Source organism: Coregonus clupeaformis, chromosome 1, assembly GCF_020615455.1.
Source record: "Coregonus clupeaformis isolate EN_2021a chromosome 1, ASM2061545v1, whole genome shotgun sequence".
In the NCBI taxonomy this organism is placed as follows: Eukaryota; Metazoa; Chordata; class Actinopteri; order Salmoniformes; family Salmonidae; genus Coregonus; species Coregonus clupeaformis.
The window spans coordinates 12,963,410-12,988,144 of NC_059192.1; the positions used below are offsets into that span (position 1 = coordinate 12,963,410).

At 41.5% G+C, this 24,735-nt stretch overlaps 1 protein-coding gene across 2 annotated transcripts; it reads left to right on the top strand.

The window, feature by feature from the left end:
- The first annotated feature begins 1,861 nt into the window (after positions 1-1,861).
- On the top strand, positions 1,862-16,602 carry LOC121532117 (inositol polyphosphate multikinase-like). 2 transcript variants are annotated; one of them, XM_041837862.2, is made up of 6 exons: positions 1,862-2,720; positions 4,302-4,387; positions 5,281-5,377; positions 5,809-5,981; positions 14,709-14,790; positions 15,393-16,602. In XM_041837862.2, exons 1-6 carry the CDS (start codon positions 2,516-2,518, stop codon positions 16,034-16,036), a joined length of 1,287 nt encoding a protein of 428 aa, XP_041693796.2. In that variant the 5' UTR covers positions 1,862-2,515; the 3' UTR covers positions 16,037-16,602. The 2 variants fall into 2 exon arrangements, with proteins under 2 accessions (XP_041693796.2, XP_041693882.2); XM_041837948.2 differs by having other exon boundaries at positions 2,635-2,716.
- The last annotated feature ends 8,133 nt before the right edge of the window (positions 16,603-24,735 follow it).

The following is a 24,735-nucleotide window of genomic DNA, read 5'->3' on the forward strand; positions in this document are numbered from 1 at the left end:
ATGTTGCGTTTATATTTTTGTTCAGTACATTTGTATTGATTAAATTAATATATGCATTATGGGTGGGCCTTTAAACAGTATAATTATGCCCAAAGTTATGATGATTGAGTGGACATCTTCAAATGTAATTAACTTATTTATAAACCCAACCATGTTTACAAGATATGGCACAATTATGATAACGTGATTTTCTAACTATAATTACCACTACAGTGTGATTTGTTATTGAGTCTTATTTACAGGCTGAGAACACTGGAAAGAAAACTAGTGATGATGTTTCAGGACTCCGTATGAGTGTTTCAGAATGATAAAATCATAAGATAAATGAAATTGCTTTGTGCACGGTGATGGGCTAATATAGCTCAATATTGGACTTAAGGAGCCTAACGTTACTCCTTAGTCCAAGGACCTTACATGTTGTGTTTAAAGGGAGAATTTGCTCTGGAAGACAAAACAGCCAAATACTATTTCTAAACGTCAATCGATTCTCAATTGCGGTACGGTTCTAGAAACATAAATCCCTCTACTTTCATATCACATCAAAATAATTTCACAAATGCAAGATACTTACTGTACACTGTTTTAACACAGTTGCAGCCGACAGTATTTTTCAGTGACAACACGTTTGTGGCCTCTGTCTTCCGTTTACACACAGGTGTTCGGAGACGCAGAGAGATAATTAGCACAGGTGGTCCGCTCTGTCATCCATCTGTTTTCTGTAAACAAGCACTGTAACATGGAAATATGGCCGTGTGGGAACCCTAACCCTATAAAGGTGTGTATTGGGATGAATGGGTCAATTCATACTGTCTACTTGTGCGAATGCACTAAAACATGACAGCAGTTGGGAACATGGCTACTTAGCATGTATGTTATTAAATGTGGCAACACATTCAAAAGAACCGACTTATTAAGTTTCGTTATTAAAAAATAATTTAAAAAATCATGATATGAATGGTAAGATTCTTATGCATGTTAATGTTCAGACCGAGCGTCGTGGCTCTTAAAAATGACTTTTATGTGTAATGTAATGGAACTGGGAGTCATGATCAAGGGCTAGGGTTAATAGAGACCTCCTGCAAATAGAACATATTAATAGTGCAATACGCAGAAATCGCAGCGCCATTTCCTGGTTGCTAAATTTCGAAGAGTTCACCTAATTTTAGTTTATGCGACGAAACAAAGAAAGGTGTAGAGAATCATTGTACCATCTAAATCTGTAAAAAAAAAAAAACATTTCAGTAACCAAAAATATTGCTGTTTGAAGCTGGTGTACCAAAATCAAAAGTAAAAGACGCAAAGACGAAATTTAAGAACGGGAAGCATAGAAATAACGTATATAGAACAGATCTACAGCTTCTTAGGCTTGCTTTCAATGAAAATTGCACATCTATAACACACATTTCTATGTGAATTTGGTCATTCATTCAAAAAGTAACATTTTGCAGCTTTAAATTAAATAAAATCATGGTTTTACATTTCGCTTACTTACCTATGATGCAGGCATTTTAGGTAGGCATATTCCTCTAGATTAGACAGTTGATAGTCTTGTGTTGCCATACCACCAAATCACGTGGAAAGTGGTTTCCACTAGATAGCACAGCCACGAAGTAAACATTTGCAATATTGTATGAAAACAATAATGTACTTTTTGGTCTTAATTTAAGGCTAGGTGTAGGCATAAGGTTATCCGTGCGGTTCAGGTTAGTGTTAAGATTAGGTTTAAAATCTGATTTCATGAAGATAAATTGAAGAAGTAGGCGGAGTTTATGACTTTGTGGCTGTGTTAACTAGGCTATTTTTTCGATAGTGATGGAAAAGCCGCTGCCAGAAGTAGATATAATTGCGACAGTAGGGGCAGTGTCGCAAGTGTAGGTAGGTAACGTTAGCTAGCAAGATGAGATGGGATAGCCGCCCAGCCACACACATTGGATAATGTTCGAATGTGAAGACCCTTGCAATTCTTCAAAAGACATCGATAGCGTGTCCGACATTATATTGTTTCCCGTGCTTATCTTTTATTGATAAACAATTTTGCGTCAAGGAGCCTGTACGTCAGATGTGATGTCACGGTTAGCAGCCTGTCTTTTAGCATTGTGGGACGTGTAATATAAGCAGCAAACAACGGGGCTTGTTTGTAATGTATGTGTTTTCCAAATAGCAAACAAAACGGGTCGCGCTATAAGTAGTTTAGAAGAAACTCCACTTTTCGAAATTGCACGCAAATATCGGTCTTGTGTCGTCAGAACAGTTCCTTGAGGAAGTGGGATGTGGCCAGACTGTATTAATGTTGCCGACCAAGATATGAAACTCATTGTAGCGGTGCTTTTGCAGCCTTGCTACATTGTAAATACTAGGTTAGACTTGGTGCTGAACGCGAGCCCATTTGACGAATTCGATGAAGATACCCCTCGGTGTTCGAAATTGTGCGGGGGATGCGCTGATTACCTAACTAATATCAACATGTGAATTATAGATTGCCTATTTCATTTTATTGAAAGCCATTGAATTGCGCATGTCGACTCAACATCAGATAATGGACTCCTCTTTAGCTTTGGGAAGACTGGAAATCAATAGACCCATGGTGAACCTGGGGACTTGTCTCTCCGGCTCGGTGAAGGAGAAGAACGCCCAGGGAGGATCGCAGGCGGCCCACCTGAACGGATGTGTGCCGCTCTCCCATCAGGTGGCCGGTCATAAGTATGGCGTTGATAAAGTAGGTCAGTGACTGAACTTATCGAGGGGTGGGGGGTCTTCCTGCAGGGGCTGCATTTGGGCCACTGCTAAATGAATAGGGGAATACTGATCACTCCTGATAGGCTTACAAAATCCAATGCCTGAAGTAAGACTACTAAAACTGAACTGTCAAGAGTGGGAAGAACCAATTTATTATTTGTCCCCTGTAGCTCAGTTGGTAGAGCATGGCGCTTGCAACGCCAGGGTTGTGGGTTCGTTTCCCACGGGGTGCCAGTATGAAAATGTATGCGCTCACTAACTGTAAGTCGCTCTGGATAAGAGCGTCTGCTAAATGACTAAAATGTAAAAATTATTTCTGGCCTCGGAGACAGTGACAGAGCACCAGTGTAAGTGGGATTTAAAACCGGTTGTCTCTGCTAAGAGCCTTTCAGTTGAATCCTACACTCAGGAAGGAATGGGTGTCACATTCGTATTTAGGTCACTTTCTAAAGACTGTTGATACATCTAACCTCAGAGTTGATTAAACGCTGATGCTTGGGAGTGTTCATTTCTTTTTCCAACTCCTATCTATCTAATATTAGAGCAAAGTCTCACACAGTGAGTCTATAGTGTCAGACTTTATAGGTTACTGGTGCTCAGGCGTTTTTGTATAAGGTACATCGTTTTATGACTTCATGTTAAACACAAGTTAACCTTTGCACTTCTCAGTTTGGTATTGCTGGTTCCCAACTGGCAAACTGTTTGGCCCTGTCTAGGTTTGCAAAGGTAGGGTGTGTGTTACTATATATATTTTTGTAACTTTCAAGCTTTTTAGGGGGAATTTATCAGATGAAATCTAGTGCCATTTTTGGGTACTTCAGATTATCTCAGGTGTCTGTAATTATCTCTGGCTCTCTGTGTGGCCTTATCACATGTAAAATAATCAAATAATATGATTTAAAAAAAATAGAATGACAAAGCTGTAAAACATTATCCTAAATGTAAACCATCAACTTAGTGAATAGCGTTGGTTTTTAATATGAGGGTTTCAGCATGAAATATCCTTTATATATTTTTTTACACTTTTATTTATTTGACTATGTCAATGTGTCTTTGTTGTAAATGTTTTGGCACCAAACTGTTGGCAGTTGTGAAAAAAGTCAATAGTTGGAAGAGTTGCAGAGTTAATTCAAAAAAATGCCCATTGTTGCTTAGATGCTTTTTTCCTTAATTAGGCTATTTTCTCTTGAACCATATGGTGTATCCACTAGAAACTCATAGACAATATGACTACTATATATGAATACATTTTTAAAAAAAAGTGATTAATGTATAAATTACCTAGATTACCTGTTAATTACCAAAATAACAGAAGATTCTGGTAACATTGGTAAATTACCAGTAGCTTTGCAACCCTAGCCCTGTCTGAATACTTTCTAAATGCATTCTTCCTTCCTCTCTTGAAGTAACTACAAATCTAACATGGTTGCACAGTTGTCTGATCAGTGATTATTTAGCAGGAAGGAAGGATGTATTTCTGAAATATTCAGACTAGGCCTTTATGTGGCAACCAGTACTAGATCTTTACTAAGTGTCAGAATGGCCCACACCTTTTGTTACAACAGGCATATTGCAACATCCTGATGGCACAGTACTCAAACAGCTCCAGCCCCCTCCCCGAGGTCCTAGAGAGATGCAGTTCTACAGCAAGGTAACCATCCACGTATTTTGATGCTCCAAAAAGATACAAAATAGATATTATCTGAAAGTACATCAATTTTGACTGTACAGTTACAGTATTCTCTATGAAATTGCTCTCAGTTCTACATGAAGTCAGCAAAAAGTAATCACTTTAAATTATTCAAAATGTTACTTGTGTACTTGGGAACAATCTTTCCATGTCAGTTTCAATAAAGTTATGTTCAAGTTGACGTTTAGATTAAATGTTAATAAAAAGAGAGGGGTATTATTTCAATCTCCCTGAGTAGCTCTTGAGGAAGCCTAGCAGGCCATACTGTGTCCAGTAATGTAGTCCACGTCTTTACTAGCTCAGTGGGCAAGGTTGGCACACTCTGCATATAAACCAGTGGGCTATCTGTTTATTGAAGGGTTTAGGAAAGGTGTTTATCTTGACGTGCCCACTGCAACATTTTAACCAGAGGGTTATCAGGGCTTTCCACCGGAACTGCTTACTCTCCTATTGTTAAAGTGGACTAAATGTCCACAGGATGAAATGGTTGCTTTGGAAACACTCTTACAGAGGAATCATGTATTAGTAGTTAAACTTGGCTACTTCCACCACCATTTCACGGTAGTGAACTATAAAAGGGAAGGAAAATTGTAGCTGGAGCAAATTAGGGTTAAGTGCCTTGCTCAAGGGCACATCGGCAGATTTTTCACATTGTCAGCTCGGGTTTTTGAACCAGCGACCTTTTGGTTACTGGCCAACTGTTCTAACCGCTAGGCCACCCCTACATGTGACATGTTGGTGAAACAACACCCCTATCAATAAAGACATTGAAATTCCCACATAGAGATGGGGATTAGTTCCCTCAAATGAGCTGATTTTGATTCTTCAACAAGGATGTCCTTTGCTTCGTCCAGGTCTACGCTGAGGACTGCGGCGACCCGTGTCTGTTGGACCTCCAGCATCACCTCCCTAAATACTTTGGCACCTGGTCCTCGCCTGAATATCCTAACGGTAAACACCGGTCCATAAGAAATCCTTAAACATCCCTAGGACAGTATTAAAAACATGACTTCAACATGTACCAGGGTCTGTATTCATAAAATAACTCTGAGGAGGAGTGCTAATCTAGGTTCCGGTCCTCCCTGCCCATAAAATCATACTCATTTGGATTTAAAAGGCAGAAACTGATCCTAGGACTCCATTCAAAAATACTTCTGTCACCGGCTGGAATGCAGTTTAAACCAATCAGCATTCAGGATTAGACCCACCCGTTGTATAAACGTAAACAATCATGGCAGTGCTTTGCTCCTAGAAATACTGTATGGCTGTAGGGGTGAAACACCGCCTCTTCTATCATTCTAGTGGCCAAATAGGTTGATTTATTTGTCTAAATGTCCAACGTCTCTCATGCCATGTTTCTGCGCCCTCTGATTACATCACAGAGCTGTACCTGAAACTGGAGGACGTGACTCGGCGGTTCCAGAAGCCTTGTATTATGGATGTGAAGATCGGCCAGAAGAGCTACGACCCCTATGCCTCCCACGAGAAGCGGGACCAGCAGATCAAGAAGTACCCTCTCATGGAGGAAGTTGGCTTCCTGCTTCTCGGAATGAGGGTGAGTCTTCCTCTTCAGCCTCATCATGAGTCCCTCCCACTGGGTTGAAAAGGGCTCTCCAATTGCTAATGCCATTCATTTTATTGAGAGGGGCTATATGAGACCTGTGTGGCAGTACCTTGGGGCTTATTCAGATTGATGAGAGTCTGTGCTGCAAAGAGATTTTTACTTTTCAATTCAAAGTACATCCTTGCCTTACCTTTCTTTGGCCCTGGCTTGGCAACTCAACATTCTTGCTGAGCAGCAATATTTACAGTAAATATCACAGAAGCCATTAGCATCCTTTAACAAACTATTAATCAACTATGTGAGCAACTTCTCATCTAAACCAAGTTACAACCCTGAATAATGCAACTATTCACAAGAATGTGCAGACAATTGAGGGTTTATTTTCTCAAGACAATAGCACATAAAGCACTGCTAGCTGGCTAACAACATATGCTTCATCAAGTAGCCTATCAAAAATGAACGAATACCCCTCTCATACAAATAAAACAGTAGTTTATTATACAGCGCTAGGTAGAAAGCTAAACAAAATCCTTTCTGCATCTTCATCATATCATAAATCATTGGCTACTAGTTAAAGATTAGCTATTTTAGCGTATTAAAGTTACCTTAGAACAAACCTGGCTTCAATTGATCAATATCATGCAAATCATTACATGAGCTAAACGTTGTTAATTCACTGGGGAGTTCCTGCTTGCTGTTCCTGCTTGCTGATGAATGACCGTGTTCTGAAATTCCCATAAAGCTTCGGTTACAATTTCAGAGTAACTGCCTATTAGATAATCATTAGTGGTTACTTGGCATAAGTAACCATTGAGATTGTAACGGTAGAGAAAGGTCCGAATGTGAGGTTGTTTCTATATTAAGGGTTGTTTAGATCACTTCTGATATCCACTGTGTTCATTATATTAATACTTTATTTCTGTCAAGGTTGAAAAATTTAGTTAAAGAAAAACTGAGAGCTTTTGCCAGAGCTCAACTGCATATACACTGAACAAAAATATAAACGCAACATGTAAAGTGTTGGTCCCATGTTTCATGAGCTGAAATAAAAGATGTTACATATGCACAAAAAGCTTATTTCTGTCAAATTCTGTGCACAAATTTGTTTATAACCCTGTTTGTGAGCATTTCTCCTTTGCCAAGAGAATCCATCCACCTGACAGGTGTGGCATATTAAGAAGCTGAATAAACTGCATGATCATTACACAGGTGCACCTTGTGCTGGGGAAAAAGGCCACTCTAAAATGTGCAGTTTTGTCACACAACACAATGCACAGATGTCTCAAGTTGACGGAGTGTGCAATTGGCATGCTGACTGCAGGAATGTCCACCCGAGCTGTTGCCAGAGAATTGAATGTTAATTTGTCTATCATAAGCCGCCTCTAACGTCGTTTTAGAGAATTTGGTCTAACCGGCCTCACAACTGCAGACCACGTGTATGGCGTTGTGTGGGCGAGCGGGTTGTTAACACAGTGCCCCATGGTGGCGGTGGGGTTATGGTATGAGCAGGCATAAGCTACGGACAACAAACACAATTGCATTTTATCAATGGCAATTTGAATGCACAGAGATGCCGTGACGAGATCCTGAGGCCCATTGTCGTGTCATTCATCCGCCGCCATCACCTCAAGTTTCAGCATGATAATGCACGGCCCCATGTCACAAGGATCTGTACACAATTCCTGGAAGCTGAAAATGTCCCAGTTCTTCCATGGCCTGCAAACTCAACAGAAGTGTTGCATGTTGCATTTATTATTTTGTTCAGTATAGTTGCAAAAACCAGTTAAACTAGTATTGAACAAGTAGAATCAATACCCAATTACATCATCTACACCATTAGACTAGTTGTTTTCTGTTAATATGGCAATCACAGGAACACAATGACAATAATCCCTCCAAGGGCGTTTACCAGGTGTTGATACACCTGCCTGGGCAGCCAAACCAGAGCGGCAGGATTAGAGACTGGAAGGATAATTTAGGTGCATTTGTTATTTCTATTTTATTAGGATCACAATTAGCTGTTTCGAAAACAGCAGCTACTCTTCCTGGGGTCCACACAACACATGGCATAATACAGAACTTTAATAGACAAACAGCTCAACAAGAACTACATACTTTTAAAATAAAAAAGGACCTGACTGACAAATTACTGAGAAAACAGAGACTGTGGGTCTACAGTCATTCACATCTATCAACTTCATGCTTACATACATACAGTTGACATATACATATAAGTTATTTAGGTCAGGTGTTGTTTTTAAGATAATATTGCTGTTTGCCTGGGTAATTTGAGATGGAATGGAGTTTGTCATTAGTCTGCCGTAACCTTCCAATTCCCCACTTCCTAGTTCCTGTCAGACTGGCTCCACACCTCACAAGGTTAATGTTTATGTGAAGAGTTCAATACCTCATTCAGGTCCATTCTGACGTCTCTCTGTTTGGTCGTCACTGACCAATCAATCACACAGGGCCAAATCCAACATAACACTATTCTACCATTCCATAATGACTTACAGAAGAGCAAAGACCTCATCTCCACCCCAAGGACCAAAGCAAGCCTATGGCTTGTTGTAATATACAGGTAACTGCCAAAAGAAAGGAAACACTTATACAAAGTATATTGAAAGCAGGTGTTTCCACACAGATGTGTTTACTGAGTTAATTAATCCATTAACATCCCATCATGCTTAGGGTCATGTATAAAAGTTCCTAGTTGCCCATTATTTTGGCTACCATTCTAGAAGAAGAGATCTCTGTGACTTTGAAAGAGGGGTCTCAAAGGAGCATAGGGGGTTTAAAGGGGGTGTGTGTCTCTGTCACCAGATCTCAACCCAATTTAACCCCTTATGGGAGATTCTGGAGCGGTGCCTGAGACAGCATTTTCCACCACCATCAACAAAATACCAAATGATGGAATTTCTTGTGGAAGAATGGTGTCGCATCCCTCCAATATAGTTCCAGACACTTGTAGAATCTATGCCATGGTGCATTGAAGCTGTTCTGGCGGCTTGTGGTGGCCGAACGCCCTGTTAAGACGCTTTATGTTAGTGTTTCTTTTATTTTGGCAGTTACCTTTAGTTGAATGGCCTCCTCAACTAGAAGGCGGGGACAGTGCATCAAAGCTGGGACTGAGAGACTGGGAAAAACAGCTTCTATCTCCAGGCCATCAGACTGTTAAATAGTCACCATTAGCGGGCCCCCGCCCAGTACCCTGCCCTGCACCTTAGAGACTGTTGCCCTATGTACATAGTCATTGATCACTGGTCACTTTAATGTTTTACCCACTTCATATGTGTATATACTGTATTCTAGTCCAGCATCATCTTGCCTTCAGAAAGTATTCACACCCCTTGACCTTTTACGCATTTTGTTGTTACAAAGTGGGATTAAAATGGATATAATTGTCATTATTTGTCAAAGATCTACACAAAATACTCTGTCAAAGTGGAAGAAAATTCGAACAGTTGTAAAAAATAATATACAGTTGAAGTTGGAAGTTTACATATACTTAGTTTGGAGTCATTAAAACTCATTTTTCAACCACGCCACACATTTCTTGTTAAAAACTATAGTTTTGGCAAGTCGGTTAGGACATCTCCCTTGTGCATGACACAAGTAATTTTTCCAACAATTGTTTACAGACAGATTATTTAATTTATCACAATTCCAGTGGGTCAAAAGTTTACATAAACTAAGTTGACTGTGCCTTTAAACAGCTTGGAAAATTCCAGAAAATGATGTCATGGCTTTAGAAGCTTCTGATAGGCTAATTGACATCATTTGAGTCAATTGGAGGTGTACCTGTGGATGTATTTCAAGGCCTACCTTCAAACTCAGTGCCTCTTTGCTTGACATCATGGGAAAATCAAAAGAAATCAGCCAAGAACTCAGAAAATAATTGTAGACCTCCACAAGCCTGGTTCATCCTTGGGAGCAATTTCTAAACGCCTGAAGGCACCACGTTCATCTGTACAAACAATAGTATGCAAGTATAAACACCATGGGACCACGCAGCCATCATACCACTCAGGAAGAAGACGCGTTCTGTCTCCTAGAAATGAACATACTTTGGTGCGAAAAGTGCAAATCAATCCCAGAACAACAGCAAATGACCTTGTGAAGATGCTGGAGGAAACAGGTACAAAAGTATCTATATCCACAGTAAAACGAGTCCTATATCGACAAAGCCGCTCAGCAAGGAAGAAGCCACTGCTCCAAAACCGCCATAAAAAAGACAGACTACGGTTTGCAACTGCACATGGGGACAAGGTGCAAAGAAATGTCCTCTTGTCTGATGAAACAAAAATAGAACTGTTTGGCCATAATGACCATTGTTATGTTTGGAGGAAAAAGGGGGTTGCTTGCAAGCCGAAGAACACCATCCCAACTGTGAAGCACGGGGGTGGCAGCATCATGCTGTGGGGGTGCTTTGCTGCAGGAGGAACTGGTGCACTTCACAAAATAGATGGCATCATGAGGAAGGAAAATTATGTGGATATATTGAAGCAACATCTCAAGACATCATTCAGGAAGTTAAAGCTTGGTTGCAAATGGGTCTTCCAAATGGACAATGACCCCAAGCATACTTCCAAAGTTGTAAAATGGCTTAAGGACAACAAAGTCAAGGTATTGGAGTGGCCATCCCAAAGCCCTGACCTCAATCCTATAGACAATTTGTTTGCTCTGTCAGGAGGAATGGGACAAAATTCACCCAACTTATTATGTGAAGCTTGTGGAAGGCTATCCGAAACGTTTGAACCAAGTTAAACAATTTAAAGGCAATGCTACCAAATACTAATTGAGTGTATGTAAACTTCTGACCCACTGGGAATGTGATGAAAGAAATAAAAGCTGAAATAAATAATTCTCTCTCCTATTATTCTGACATTTCACATTCTTAAAATAAAGTGGTGATCCTAACTGACCTAAGACGGGGAATTTTTACTAGGATTAAATGTCAGGAATTGTGAAAAACTGAGTTTAAATGTCTTTGGCTAAGGTGTATGTAAACTTCTGACTTCAACTGTAAGTATTCAACCCCCTAATACATGTTAGAATCACCTTTGGCAGTGATTACAGCTGTGAGTCTTTTTGGGTAAGTCTCTAAGAGCTTTCCACACCTGGATTGTGCAACATTTGCCCATTTTATTCTTTCAAATTGGTTGTTGATCATTGCTAGACAACCATTTTCAAGTCTTGTCATAGATTTTCAAGCAGATTTAAGTCAAAACGGTAATTTGGCCACTCAGGAACATTCACTCTCTTCTTGTTAAGCAATTCCAGTGTAGATTTGGCCTTGTGTTTTAGGTTATTGTCCATCTGAATGGTGAATTAATCTCCCAGTGTCTGGTGAAAAGCAGACTGAACCAGGTTTTCCTCAAGGATTTTGCTTGTGCATAAATCAATTCAGTTTATTTTTTTTATCCTGAAAAACTCCCCAGTCCTTAACGATTACAAGCATACCCATAACATGATGCAGTCACCACTTTGCTTGAAAATATGAGAGTGGTATTCAGAAATGTGTTGTATTGGATTTGCCCAAAACATAACACTTTGTATTCAGGACAAAAAGTTAATTGCTTTGCACAATTTTTTGCAGTATTACTTTAGTGCCTTGTTGGAAACAGGGTGCATGTTTTGGAAATGTTTTATTCTGTACAGGCTTCCTTCTTTTCACTCTGTCAATTAGGTTAGTATTGTGGAGTAACTACAATGTTGTTGATCCATCCTCAGTTTTCTCCTTTCACAGCCATTAAAGGCATACTTGGAGATTTTGGCAATGAGGCCCTTTATCTACTCCCCAAGAGTCAGATGTACTTGTGGATACCATTTTTGTCTCTGTGTACTGTATGAAGGAAGTTTGAGGTAGTTTCATGAGCCAATGCTAACTGGCGTTAGCGCAATGACTGGAAGTCTATGGGTATCTGCTAGTATCCCATAGTGACTGGGTGTATTGATACACCATCCAAAGTGTAATTAATAACTTTACCATGCTGAAAGGGATATTCAATGTCTGCTTATTACATTTTTACCCATCTACCAATAGGTGCCTTTGCGAAGCATTGGAAATCCTCCCTGATCTTTGTGGTTGAATCTGTGTTTGAAATTCACTGCTTGACTGAGGGACCTTACATATATTTGTATGTATGGGGTACAGAGACGAGGTAGTCATTCAAAAATGACTATTTGTGTGTATTGTCTTGTATTGTTAGGTATACTGCACTGTTGAAACTAGGAACATAAGCATTTCGCTGCACCTGCAATAACCTCTGCAAAATATGTGTATGCGACCAATAAAGTAGATTTTCATTTGATTGTTGTATTTTTAGTGGACTAAGTATAGAGCAGCTTCCAGTGTCTTTGTCATCTGTTGAAAACTCTAAACATACAGTATCAGTCAAAAGTTTGGACACCTACTCATTCCAGGGTTTTGCTTTATTTGTACTATTTTCTGCATTGTAGAATAATAGTGAAAACATCAAAAGTATGAAATAACACATATGGAATCATGTAGTAAGCAAAAAAGTGTTAAACAAATCAAAATATATTTTACATTTGAGATTCTTCAAATAGCCACCCTTTGCCTTGATGACAGCTTTGCGCACTCTTGGCATTCTCTCAACCAGCTTCACGAGGTAGTCACCTGGAATGCATTTCAATTAACAGGTAGGCCTGCTTAACTTAATTTGTGGAATTTCTTTCCTCCTTAATGTGTTTGAGCCAATCAGTTGTGTTGTGGCAAGGTAGGGGGGGGGGTATACAGAAGATAGCCCTATTTGGTAAAAGACCAAGTCCATATTATGGCAAGAACAGCTCAAATAAGCAAAGAGAAACGACAGTCCATCATTACTTTAAGACATGAATGTCAGTCAATCCGGAAAATTTCAAGAACTTTTCAAGTTTCTTCAAGTGCAGTTGCAAAAACTGTCAAGCGCTATGATGAAACTGGCTCTCATGAGGACCGCCACAGGAATGGAAGTTACCTCTGCTGCAGAGGAAAAGTTCATTAGAGTTACCAGCCTCAGAAATTGCAGCCCAAATAAATGCTTCACAGAGTTCAAGTAACAGACACATCTCAACATCATCTGTTCAGAGGAGACTGTGTGAATCAGGCTTTCATGGTCGAATTGCTGCAAAGAAACCACTACTAATGGACACCAATAAGAAGAAGAGACTTGCTTGTGCCAAGAAACACGAGCAATGGACATTAGACCGGTGGAAATGTGTTGTTTTGTCTGGAGTCCAAATTTGAGATTTTTGGTTCCAACCGCCGTGTCTTTGTGAGACGCAGTGTGGGTGAACGGATGATCTCCGCATGTGTATTTTCCACCATAAAGCATAGAGGAGGAGGTGTTATGGTGTGAGGGTGCTTTGCTGGTGACACTGTCTGTGATTTATTTAGAATTCAAGGCACACTTAACCAGCATGGCTACCACAGCATTCTGCAGCGATACGCCATCCCATCTGTTTGGGCTTAGTGGGACTATCATTTTGTTTTTCAACAGGACAATGATCCAACACACCTCCAGGCTGTGTAAGGGCTATTTGACCAAGAAGGAGAGTGATGGAGTGCTTGCATCAGATGACCTGGCCTTCACAATCCTCCGACCTCAACCAAATTGAGATAGTTTGGGATGAGACGGAAGGCAGAGTGAAGGAAAAGCAGTCAACAAGTGCTCAGCATATGTTGGAACTCCTTCAAGACTCTTGGAAAAGCATTATAGGTGAAGCTGGTTGAGAGAATGCCAAGAGTGTGCAAAGCTGTCATCAAGGCAAAGGGTGGCTATTTGAAGAATCTCAAATATAAAATATTTTGATTTGTTTAACTTTTTTTTTTTTTTGGTTACTACATGATTCCATATGTGTTATTTCATAGTTTTGATGTGTTCACTATTATGAGTTTTTCCGGGGGAGGGGCTTTTTGGCTCGGAGCATGGAAAATTCTGCTTGTCTGCAGTGTGTGACCACAAAGTGATGAGACTCATTACTGATAATGATGTTCCTGATTGCAGTGAAAGAGGGAGGAATCCCTCTGGTAAAATGCTCCTCTCAGCATGGACATGGAATGAATGTCTCTGGGTCCTCACAGACACATAAGTACATTGTCACATTACAGTGGGGTCTGGAATTATAGGATCCCTTGATTACAGTGAGCAAATACTGTATAAAATAAATAACACATACTGAGCTATATTGTATGCTCAAAAACATTAAAAATTATATTATTTTATACTAATACAGTTGCTCAGAATAAGAGATTTTGTTTTTTACAAGTAATACAAATAATAAATAAATTACTTTACTCACTAGTTCTTTAAAATATATCTCTATGCAAATGTATGCAAATCATCAACCTTTTTCTTTTCTTTTCTTGTAATTGTACTTTTTTTGTTATTTGTTTGTCTTTTTTGCTGATCTTTTTTAAGGGATCCAATCATTCCAGGCCCCACTCTACATGTCCATCATAATATAAATGTTTTGAGCAAATTGTGTTTATATATAATTTCTCCACCAGAGGGAGTATTCCACCCGTGATTCTATCATGGAGAGGTCACTTTGAGTTGAACGTTATATAGAGACGCATCATCTCCTTTTTGAAGTTGTGCAGCGTTGCTTTTTAGTGCTCCCGTATGAGAAGAAACAATAGGTCTATGTACTGCATCTAACTGTTTCTTGCCATTGATGTTAATTCTTCCTTCTGTCCTTCTAACCCTCCAGGTGTACAAGGTCAACTCTGACGAATATCACTCGTATGATCAACATTACGGGCGAGGCCTTCTCAAGGACACCATCAAAGATGGTGAGCTCCTAAAACAATAATAATCCTGTCACAAAATACACAACATTATATCCTTCTGTCTATTTCAACAGGCTTAAGGTCTGGGTTCCCCAATAGGTGGCCCTAAGGGCAAATTCGGCCTGTTGATTTGATTTGGGCCACTAAGTTTGAAAAAATATATATATATAATTTTCGTTGTTGGACATAAGACTGTAATATCACCAGGAAATCAACTCGGTGATGTTAATTGAGGAAATCTGTTCCCAAGTATTACCACGCATAGATAGAGGCATATGTGATCGTATCCCAATGTAATCAAGGTTTGTAATGATTCTGTTTTTGTCAAATAATATATCTGTTTGGGATTCTTGCGGTCAATTTGCAATGTACTATTTATTTTAAAACTATGCTCTGGCCCCCTGACCATCCGCTCAAAAATCATCCCACGGCTAAATGTAATTGGAGACCCCTGGTGTAGGTTGTAGTCACTTGCTGAACTTGCTCTCTAATAAGAAAAAGCTTCAGGCATCGTCTAAACAGATCAAATCATCACCATCATATTTCTTATCAGTAAACATTGGATTCCTCAACAACAACAATTTCCTTTCCCATTCCTCTCCCAGGTTTATCCAAATTCTTCTCTAATGGGAGGAGTCTGAGAAAAGATGCCGTCGCTGCCAGTATCCTGAAGGTCCAGAACATCCTGCGATGGTTCGAGGGCCAGAGCCAGTTAACCTTCTATGCTAGCTCTCTGTTGTTTGTATATGAGGGCCTGCCCCCTCCCAGCCCTGAGGGCCATGTCTTCAGGGGCCCCCCAGAGAAGACTACGTCTGCCGCTGACGCCTGCTGCGAGCCCAATGAAGAAGTACTGGAATACAACAACAACATCCGGGTTGCCGTGCCGCTCGACTACAGCCTGTACACCATGTACAAGAAGGGCTGCACCCGGGGTCACCATGGCGAAGTCACCGCCGCCAGCGACACCACGACAGGCCCAAACCCCCAGGAGGACAACAGCACGTGGAAGTGCCCAGGTCTGGTGCCAGCAGAGCAACCCAACGGCAACGGTATCAAAGCCCAACTGGAAGAAGAGTCTGGGGTGGGGGAGGGAGGCCGTGGGGAGCCACAACCAGAGCAGAGGGCCAGCGAAGTGGAGGTGAGGATGATTGACTTTGCCCATGTCTTCCCCAGCGAGAGCCAGGACCAAGGCTACATCTATGGCCTGAAACACTTGCTGGAGGTGCTGCAGCAGATCCTCCACCAATAACCTTCTCTCTCCAGTGGTTTGTCTCTGCCTGTCCATTGGTCAAGTCAAGTGTACCCATCTGTGTTTTACTGTGTGAATGGAGGAGTTGTAGCGCCCCCAGTCCAGTCCCTCATCCCCCTCTCCCTGTAATTCTCTGCACTATGATGAAGTCAGTTCTCCATAATTCTTTGTCCGATGTATGTGCTTCTTGATTTTTAACCACTGTTAACCGGTATCTAACTCAGGTAAACTACTGTCATCAATACTCACAGGATTATCTCTAAAGAGTACCGTTGTGTTGTTGGCTTGCTGATCATATGTTGTACGTTTTATATCATTTTGTCTTTTCAGATTTCACGTCCTTTTGTCCTAAATGTTGACAGAATGATGTTATTTTTATCCAAGTTATTATACTCATACAGTGCAGGTTAAGTCATTTTAGAATTGTGGTTCTCTAATTATTTTGCTGCCAAATTGTCTCCTTAAAACCTGTGTCCTTGCAGTGTTACTTGGACATGGGGCGGCAGGTAGCTTAGTGGTTAAGAGCGTTGTGCCAGTAACCGAAAGGTCGCTGGTTCTAATCCCCGAGCCGACTAGCTGAAAAATCTGTCGATGTGCCATTGAGCAAGGCACTTAACCCTAATTGCTCCTGTAAGTCGCTCTGGATAAGAGCGTCTGCTAAATGACTAAAATGTAAATGATTAACTTTTTTAAATGATATTAATCTCGGAAACCCAGAACTAAAATCTTGCATAATTGCGTCAGTGCTCATTTCGGTTCTGGGGGGAGATGTTAAGAGAAAGATACTAACGTGACTTGCGAGGTCTCCATCACCCCAAAATGGAAACTCTCTGCAAGTTTCAGGCAAGTGTATGGGCAAAATGTCCCTTTCCCTTCCGAAATTTGAACGATGCGAGCACCTGCGAAATGGTTAGTCGTCACATCTCACAGTCTGTTGACAGATGCCATACTACCATTTATGTTACGTGCGTCTGTCCACAAGAGATTAAGATTACATAGTACAGTTGTACACTGTGTGTCGTGGTCTGTTTAATTGTAAAGAAATGCAATACGCTGCTCTGATGACAATGAATTAACAAACTGACCAGAGAGATTTTTTTATCGAGTGATTCATGTTCAGAGGACTAGAATGCCAAAGTACTGGTGGTTTTCAAAGAGTGGGAGCAAGGTGTGGCTAGAGTTCTAAACTTGAAGGCCTGGAAGTGAATTAGATCCTTGTGGTGTTGCCAGTACCCTGACAGTGTGATCTCCCTATCAAGATATTGTCTGTTTTTTAAGTGAAGATAAATGTTTTTCATTTGCTTCTTCTTAACCCTGATTGCTATAGAATGTCTATGATTTTGTTATTTTAACAAAGATATGCATATATTTTCAAAGACATGCAGACAATGCTACATTTCTGTGTTTGATTTTAAACTAATACCAAAATAAAAAAATATATTTTTGGATGATACTCTGAACTTGACAATTTAGTACATATTTGAAATGGTAATGAGGAAGAACCTTTATGGGAAATGTTTACAGTCTTTTGAAGATATTTCACTCTGTTATTATCACTGATTTATTTATTTTTTTATCCATATTCATTTCAGACATTTATCATTCTGGCAGCTTTTACATTTTTACATCTACTCAAAATGTCTTCATGTTATCGTTCCAACTCCGTAGCAAACGACCAGCTTCAGCATTTTGCACCAGGGCATTGTTTGTTTTAGCAAAATTCTCTAAATTGTAGATAATGATTTACATTACAGTAACTCTATCTTCATGAAGTACTCATAACCTACCTATAAGCACTTTAAATTCAACATTTCATAACATATAGGCTTATGCTAATTTGTGTTTATAGATGTGCTATGAGTGGGCCATGTATATGGAGGTACAGTATAGTCAATCGTTACAGAATAATGTACCTCTAAGATGGTTGTTTACTGTTGACATCCTCTGCAGCTCCTTTGGACGTTGTGGTTCTAATGCATTAGAACCACAACAGTTAGTTAGTACTCTATAGAAGGACTGTACATTGCATCTTGGTGAAGTCAATTATGAGTTGTTGATTTGAAATCTTGTTTACACACCAGTTCTATTTTATGAGTAAAACTGTGTCTTTGAATAGTTCATGGACAGGAAGTTAACAAATGTTTGCTTAAGTCTGCTATTCTTTCATTTTTGTTCAATAATGCACTGAAAAACTAATGAATATAGCCAATGTATAAAATGTGTCCCTTTGCTGTGAACTAACCAATGACTTTCCTTGTGTGGAGAAGTTGTGTAAGTTGTTTTCTATAATACCTGACTGAAATGTCTGTTGGCATATTGAAACACTTGTGTGGCAAGACTGGATTTTGTCTTTAGACTTCAGCCAATCAGAAGTGAGTTAATGTTGTGTGTGTGTATATACAGAACAAACTCAATTTCTCTGTTTTGCAAACACTTAAAAAAAAAAAATGCTTTGTAACAAAAGTAATCAGATCTTTGATTTGATTAGTGGAATCAGATTAGTTATCAGCTTGTTGTAATTATTGATCTGGACCCTTATTTACAAAGAGTCTCAGTGTGCTTATATAGGATCAGTTTTGCATAATGAATAAGATATGGACAGATGGGGATCTGATCCCAGATCAGCACTCTTACTCTGAGAAGCTTTGTAAATACGAGCCCTGGGTTTCATTGAGCCTTCACTGGTCTCCTCATGCTTCTTCCTGTGGTCTGGAATAAGATGCGTTAGTGTCAGTACTGTCATAATGTTCTCTATGGAAATACCCCATGTCTCCTCTCCTCCCATTGACTCTGCTGTCTGTCCGTCTGTCTGTCCGTCCCGGGGGAATGCTGATCTGTTCTTCAGTTCTAACGTATACAGTAACATGAAATGCAGGATAAATTATGATGTATATCTGCTGTTTCTGACTAATTACTAATTTTGTAAATGACCTATATGAATATGTATAATATGTAGATGGATCAATAATGGCTGTATATTTGGCAGATTATTATTACTAATAAAATGTATTCCCAATGAACATCTGGTTGTTTGACCTTTTTCCTTGTCTTTGAATCAATGTATTTTCTCACTCCTATTTTCCTTCATGTGCAGACTGAATAAAGAATAACATGTAGTTTACAGTATAATGTGAGTGCTGAAAAGAAGAGTTGTTGACCAGAGCCTCAGGTCTTGTCTCCGTCTCTAGCTCAATGCCATTCTTATTTACTGATATCACCTTGTCATTGCTATAGCTACCATATCATCTCAATATAGCGCTTCTGTAGTTTTGGCACCATAATAAAAAAAAAGACAGGCAATTACATGAATGAGCAGTATACAACAGGGCCATGCATGTGACAGAGGTAGCCTACCGCCTGAGGAGTTGGTGCTACTAAAGACTTAATAGTATTGCAGCATATTAGGGGTCAAAGGTGGCCATGTTTCCTTTTGACAGCCAGGGTCTTTCCACTGGGGGTAACGAGAACAAATGGAGGATGGAAGTAGAGACCTTCAACATCTTAGCCCTGGGAGGAAAGGAGTGACGCAGCTTGCTTAATGTCACCAGGGCTCTGGGTCTTAGCCCTGGGAGGAAAGGAGTGACACAGCCTGCTTTATGTCACCAGGGCTCTGGGTCTTAGCCCTGGGAGGAAAGGAGTGACACAGCCTGCTTTATGTCACCAGGGCTCTGGGTCTTAGCCCTGGGAGGAAAGGAGTGACACAGCCTACTTTATGTCACCACAGCCCCGCCACGGCACGCAACCCCAGAGCAATGACAAGATCTCTCTCTCTCTCTCTCTCGCTCTCTCTCTATCTATTCACTGAGCAGAGACGTACCAGTCCAAGACACATTATGCTTGGAAGCCATGGAAGCCAGACTGTGCCAGAACAGACATAAGACTGTTTGAGGTAGAATAGTTTAACCCAATGACCCAATCGTTGTAACACGCAACACTGTGGCTCACATTTTTTCAATGCATGCGTAGGCTCATAGTCATCAAAACATGATTTGAAATGGATTCTCACAGATGAGTTAGTCTGTGAAATGCATCTGGAAACACCGGAGAGCTGTGGAGGAGTAGTGTGGTGAGCCAGGCTTGTGTGGGCTGAGCCTGAGGCTGCTTCTGCTACTGTCCATATAGCCACCATCTGCAGGTAGGTTCTGCCTGCCTGCTGAGATTGAGCTATTTATGAGGAGCAGAGATTAAGATTAATATTTCACCATACCAGTTTCATTTGGCCCTCGATGCTCCTGGGCACGTCACATTGTATCATGTGTCAAAAACTCTCTCAAAGTTAACATTGAAAACTGATAAGAATCACATAAGAGTAAGCTAAAATACAATTGCCATGTAATATTTCTAAATCTGTTTATTGTTAGTACTTGCTGTGTGCACCTTTTGGTAGCGCTGCAATATACGTTTTCAGCATGAAGTCAGCTATTGTTCTGTAATTCCTTCGCAAGGTGTTTGATCATTAGATTTACGCATCAAAATATTAAATCAGTTTATGTTGCTGTAGGCTGCCTTGAATGACATTGTATCATAGGTCTTGTCTTCAAGTTGTTTCCCAGCCCAGACAAGGACGATTACAGAAAAGTGCTCCCATTCAGTCAGAAGAAATAACCCACTAGACACACACTGGTTAAATCAATGTTTTTTACACCTCATTTCAATGAAATTATGTTGAACTAACGTGAAATAGACGTTGAATTGACATCTGTGCCCAATAGCAAGAAGCTTTTAGGGAGACAACGCCACAGTTATACTGACAGTTAACTGCTTCCGCCATTCAGACGAGATGCTTTCTGAAGTGCTATGGCAATGTTAACTCTAGCCTAGCGCAGGAATCCTCAACTAGATTCAGCAGTGGCCGATTATTGCTTGAGTGGTTGGTCAGAGGGCCTGAACATAATTACAAATAATTTGTAGATGGCAAATTGACCGCAAGAAGCGAAGTAATCATTTCAAACCTTGCTTACGTTTGTATACGATCACGTGTCTCTCTATTATACATGAGAATACTTGGGAACAGATTTCCAAAATTAAAATCAATTGGAGCTGATTTCCTGGGTTTTTTACAGTCTTTTATGTCCAACAATGAAAATTGTGGGCCGCCAGTTGGAAAACCCTGGTCTATTGCATTTCCGATACACACTGTAAGAGCTCAACAGCTGAATAAAATATATAGTGCCACTGGAATATTTATCTTTCAGTAATTCTAAGTTATGTCTGTATTCAGAGTCCAGACTGGATACTTTTTTCCTTCTGTAAAACAGTTATGATAACCACTGGATACACGCAGAATGTTTATATTCTGTCTGGAAATTATACAAATATTCAGATTCAGATAGATATAGTGTCCTGGGTGCCCCATACAGCTGTCCATACCTTGAGCCAGGAGTTAGTTGCTCTGTAGAGTGTATCCACTTGATGGCACCAAACACCTGAAACCAGAGCAAACATACAGTTACAGTATCAATCAGCCCTAAAGTAGTTTATTAGTTTAGTTAGTGCCAGTTAATACCCATAAGAGGTTTTTTAATGCAGATGGATGGTGATGTGCAGTCTTAATGGCCTATTCACAACCTAACTGTTAGCACAAATAGGCCTGAAGAATGCACGTATTAGAATCCTAATGCCGTCTCTCTGTAAATAAAATCTGTACTGTTGGGGAATGACTCCATCTACTGCAAGCCTCTGGCTAAAAGGAGAGCAAGGAATGCATATGATATGGGTTAGAATTCCACTGTGGGGGGAATATAATATTTTTCCTCTGCTCCTAGTAGCCAAACATTTTAATTTACTCAGTGTGCCCTATGAGACCCCAAGAATGACATTTGACAAATACGTCTCACACCGAACTGACAGCTCTCGTGTAGGAATGATTCTGTCAGATTGAATTGGAAGATTCAGAATTATGGAGGCCGTCTGCTACCTGCATCCCTCTCAGGCGCAGGTCTCCAGGGGACCATTACTGCCAGTGACTTTGTACAATATTTCAACTCCCTTCCTTTGCCTTCGAAATGTGTTTATAAACATGCTCAGGAATTGAATTTCTTAAATGTGTATTATGTTGTTTGCGTTTTGTGCGAGACCTTAAATATTCATTGGGAAACAAACGCAGCAGTACAATCACTGGCTTTGTGTCTGTCTGTGTCTGGAAAGGTAGTGGGGGAGATCTGACTATGTGAACTGAACTGCTGGAGGGGACAGTAGTGTTCTGTTAGCCTAGCTCCATTAAAAACTCCAAAACACCGCAACAAAATAATAATAGTGAGTGAATACATATGTTCAATGAGTCTGGGTAGATTAGCATCAAGTAATGGCGTAAAGTGTCTAATTAAAGTCATACTTAACATAAAGTCAGTGTTTGGACAGATTGTCTCTCCCAATCTTGTCACCACAGCCACAAAGTGATAAACCCCGCCTATTTCTACAATTTATCTTCTTAAAATGTTATTTTAAACTTAACCCTAACCTTAACCACACTGCTAACCTTATTCCTAACCCTACCCTTAAATTAAGACAAAAAAGCTAATTTTGTGAATTTCTACGATATAGCCGATTTTGACTTTGTGGCTGTGCTATCGAGTGGAAACCATCTACCCGCCATTGTTTTGAAAGGCAACTTCCTGATTTTCCCACGTTTATGACGAAAACCAACATGAAAATCTGAAAACCCGGAAGGGTCAGTGCTATCAGCCTGGTCTCATAGACTAGACGTAACATAGTAAACACTAAATCCGGGACACCTGTCACATCTCCTCCCGTTGCTCCCCTCCGGCGCTCTGATTCGCCGGTCTACTGAGCCACCGGTCTGAGCGCACCACCTCGGCAACACCGGAATGGAAACATTTACATTATTGATTCCTGCGTCTGCGTCCTGCCTCTTCGTATCCTCAGTACTCATCACAGAATCACACACACCAATCACGAAGATGGATGCAGCAGGTAATCCTCCTGGAGTTTCCCAGCGCCTCGACCAGCACCAGCAGCAGATTGCCCAGCTGAACGCCGCCATGCAGGAAGTGCTCCAAATGCTGCATAAACTGACCATCGCTCCGGTTCCACCTCACGGCGAGTGCACCCAGTCCACCTCCTCCCATGCTATGACCAACGTCTGAGGGACCCCTCGCCCTGCCGGAGCGCTATGACGGGAAAACAACGAAATGTAGAGGCTTCCTGCTACAGGTTTCACTGTATCTGGCGCATCAGCGTGGGGCATCTCCATCGGACCAAGCCAGGATAGCGCTGGTGATTTTGCTACTGAAGGGAAAGGCGCTGGATTGGGCCACGGCAGTCTGGGAAGGAGGTGAGGCCGCGGCGCTTCCCTACTCCACCTTCCTCGTTCAGTTCAGGGCGGTGTTCGATCATACCATGGAGGGAAAGGACGGGAGTGAGCGTCTCCTCCGGCTACAACAGGGAGAGGAGGCCGTGTTCGAGTACGCCCTGAGCTTTTGCACGGTGGCAGCGTCTTCCGGCTGGAATGAGCGTGCTCTGCGCACGGCCTTCAGGAGAGGCTTACGGGAGGACATCAAGACGGAACTCGCATGTCGGGACGACAAGGTGGACCTTCATCGCCACGTCCATTCATCTTGACGACATGTTGAGAGACCGACTGCGTTCCCAACACCACCCGGAGTCTCGACGCTCACCCCATCTGAGCTATGGAAGCCGCCCTACCTCCGAGTCCTCACACTGGCGGCTCCCTTACTAGGCGGTATGACTCCCGTTGCTGCTCCGTGAGTGTTCCGTCATCACCTGTCACCAAACCATTGTTTTTAGTTCCCCTAACGGTGAATGGTTCTTCCTTCTCTTCACTTTCCACGGCAATGACTGATTCCGGATCAGGGGCGAACCTTATCGATAGGGAGCTGGTCTCTGAATGGGGGTTGCCCACCGATCCACTGCCTTCTCCACTACACGTCACCTCGCTGGACAATAAACCACTTGGATCAGGCACTATTACTCACGTCACTCTCCCCATCACCATTCCCACATTACCAGAGCACCACGAGGAGCTGTCCTTCCACATCGTCATATCACCCCTTCACCGGATCGTCTTGGGATTGCCCTGGCTCAGACTACACAACCCCACCATCAATTGGATTACTAAGAGGATCACAGCCTGGTCCCACTCATGCTGGAGGACCTGCCTGCCGGTGGTTTGTTGTTCCACGTCAGTGGAGAGTCCGGAGTCTGCCCTCCAGCCCAACATTCCACGTGAGTATGCAGATCTCTCCGATGTCTTCTCTGCCTCCAAGGCTAAGTGTCTCCCTCCTCACAGGCCCTGGGACTGCGCCATTGACCTGCTGGGAGGGACAACACACCCCGAAGAGTCGCATTTACTCCCTCTCCATAGCGGAAACTGAGGCCATGGAGAAGTATGTGGCGGAGACCCTGAAACAGGGGTTCATCAGAAGCTCTACCTCTCCTGCCTCCGCAAGCTTCTTCTTCGTGGTCAAAAAAGACGGAGGACTGAGGCCATGCATTGACTACCGGGGGCTGAACGCAGTCACCACCAAGTACCGGTACCCTCTCCCGCTGGTTCCGTCGACCATCGAGCAGCTGCGAGGGGCCCGGTACTTTACCAAGTTGGACCTGAAGAGTGCCTACAACCTGATCCGAATCCGGGAAGGAGACTAGTGGAAGACGGCATTCAGCACTACCTCAGGCCACTATGAATACTGCGTCATGCCCTACGGCCTCACCAACGC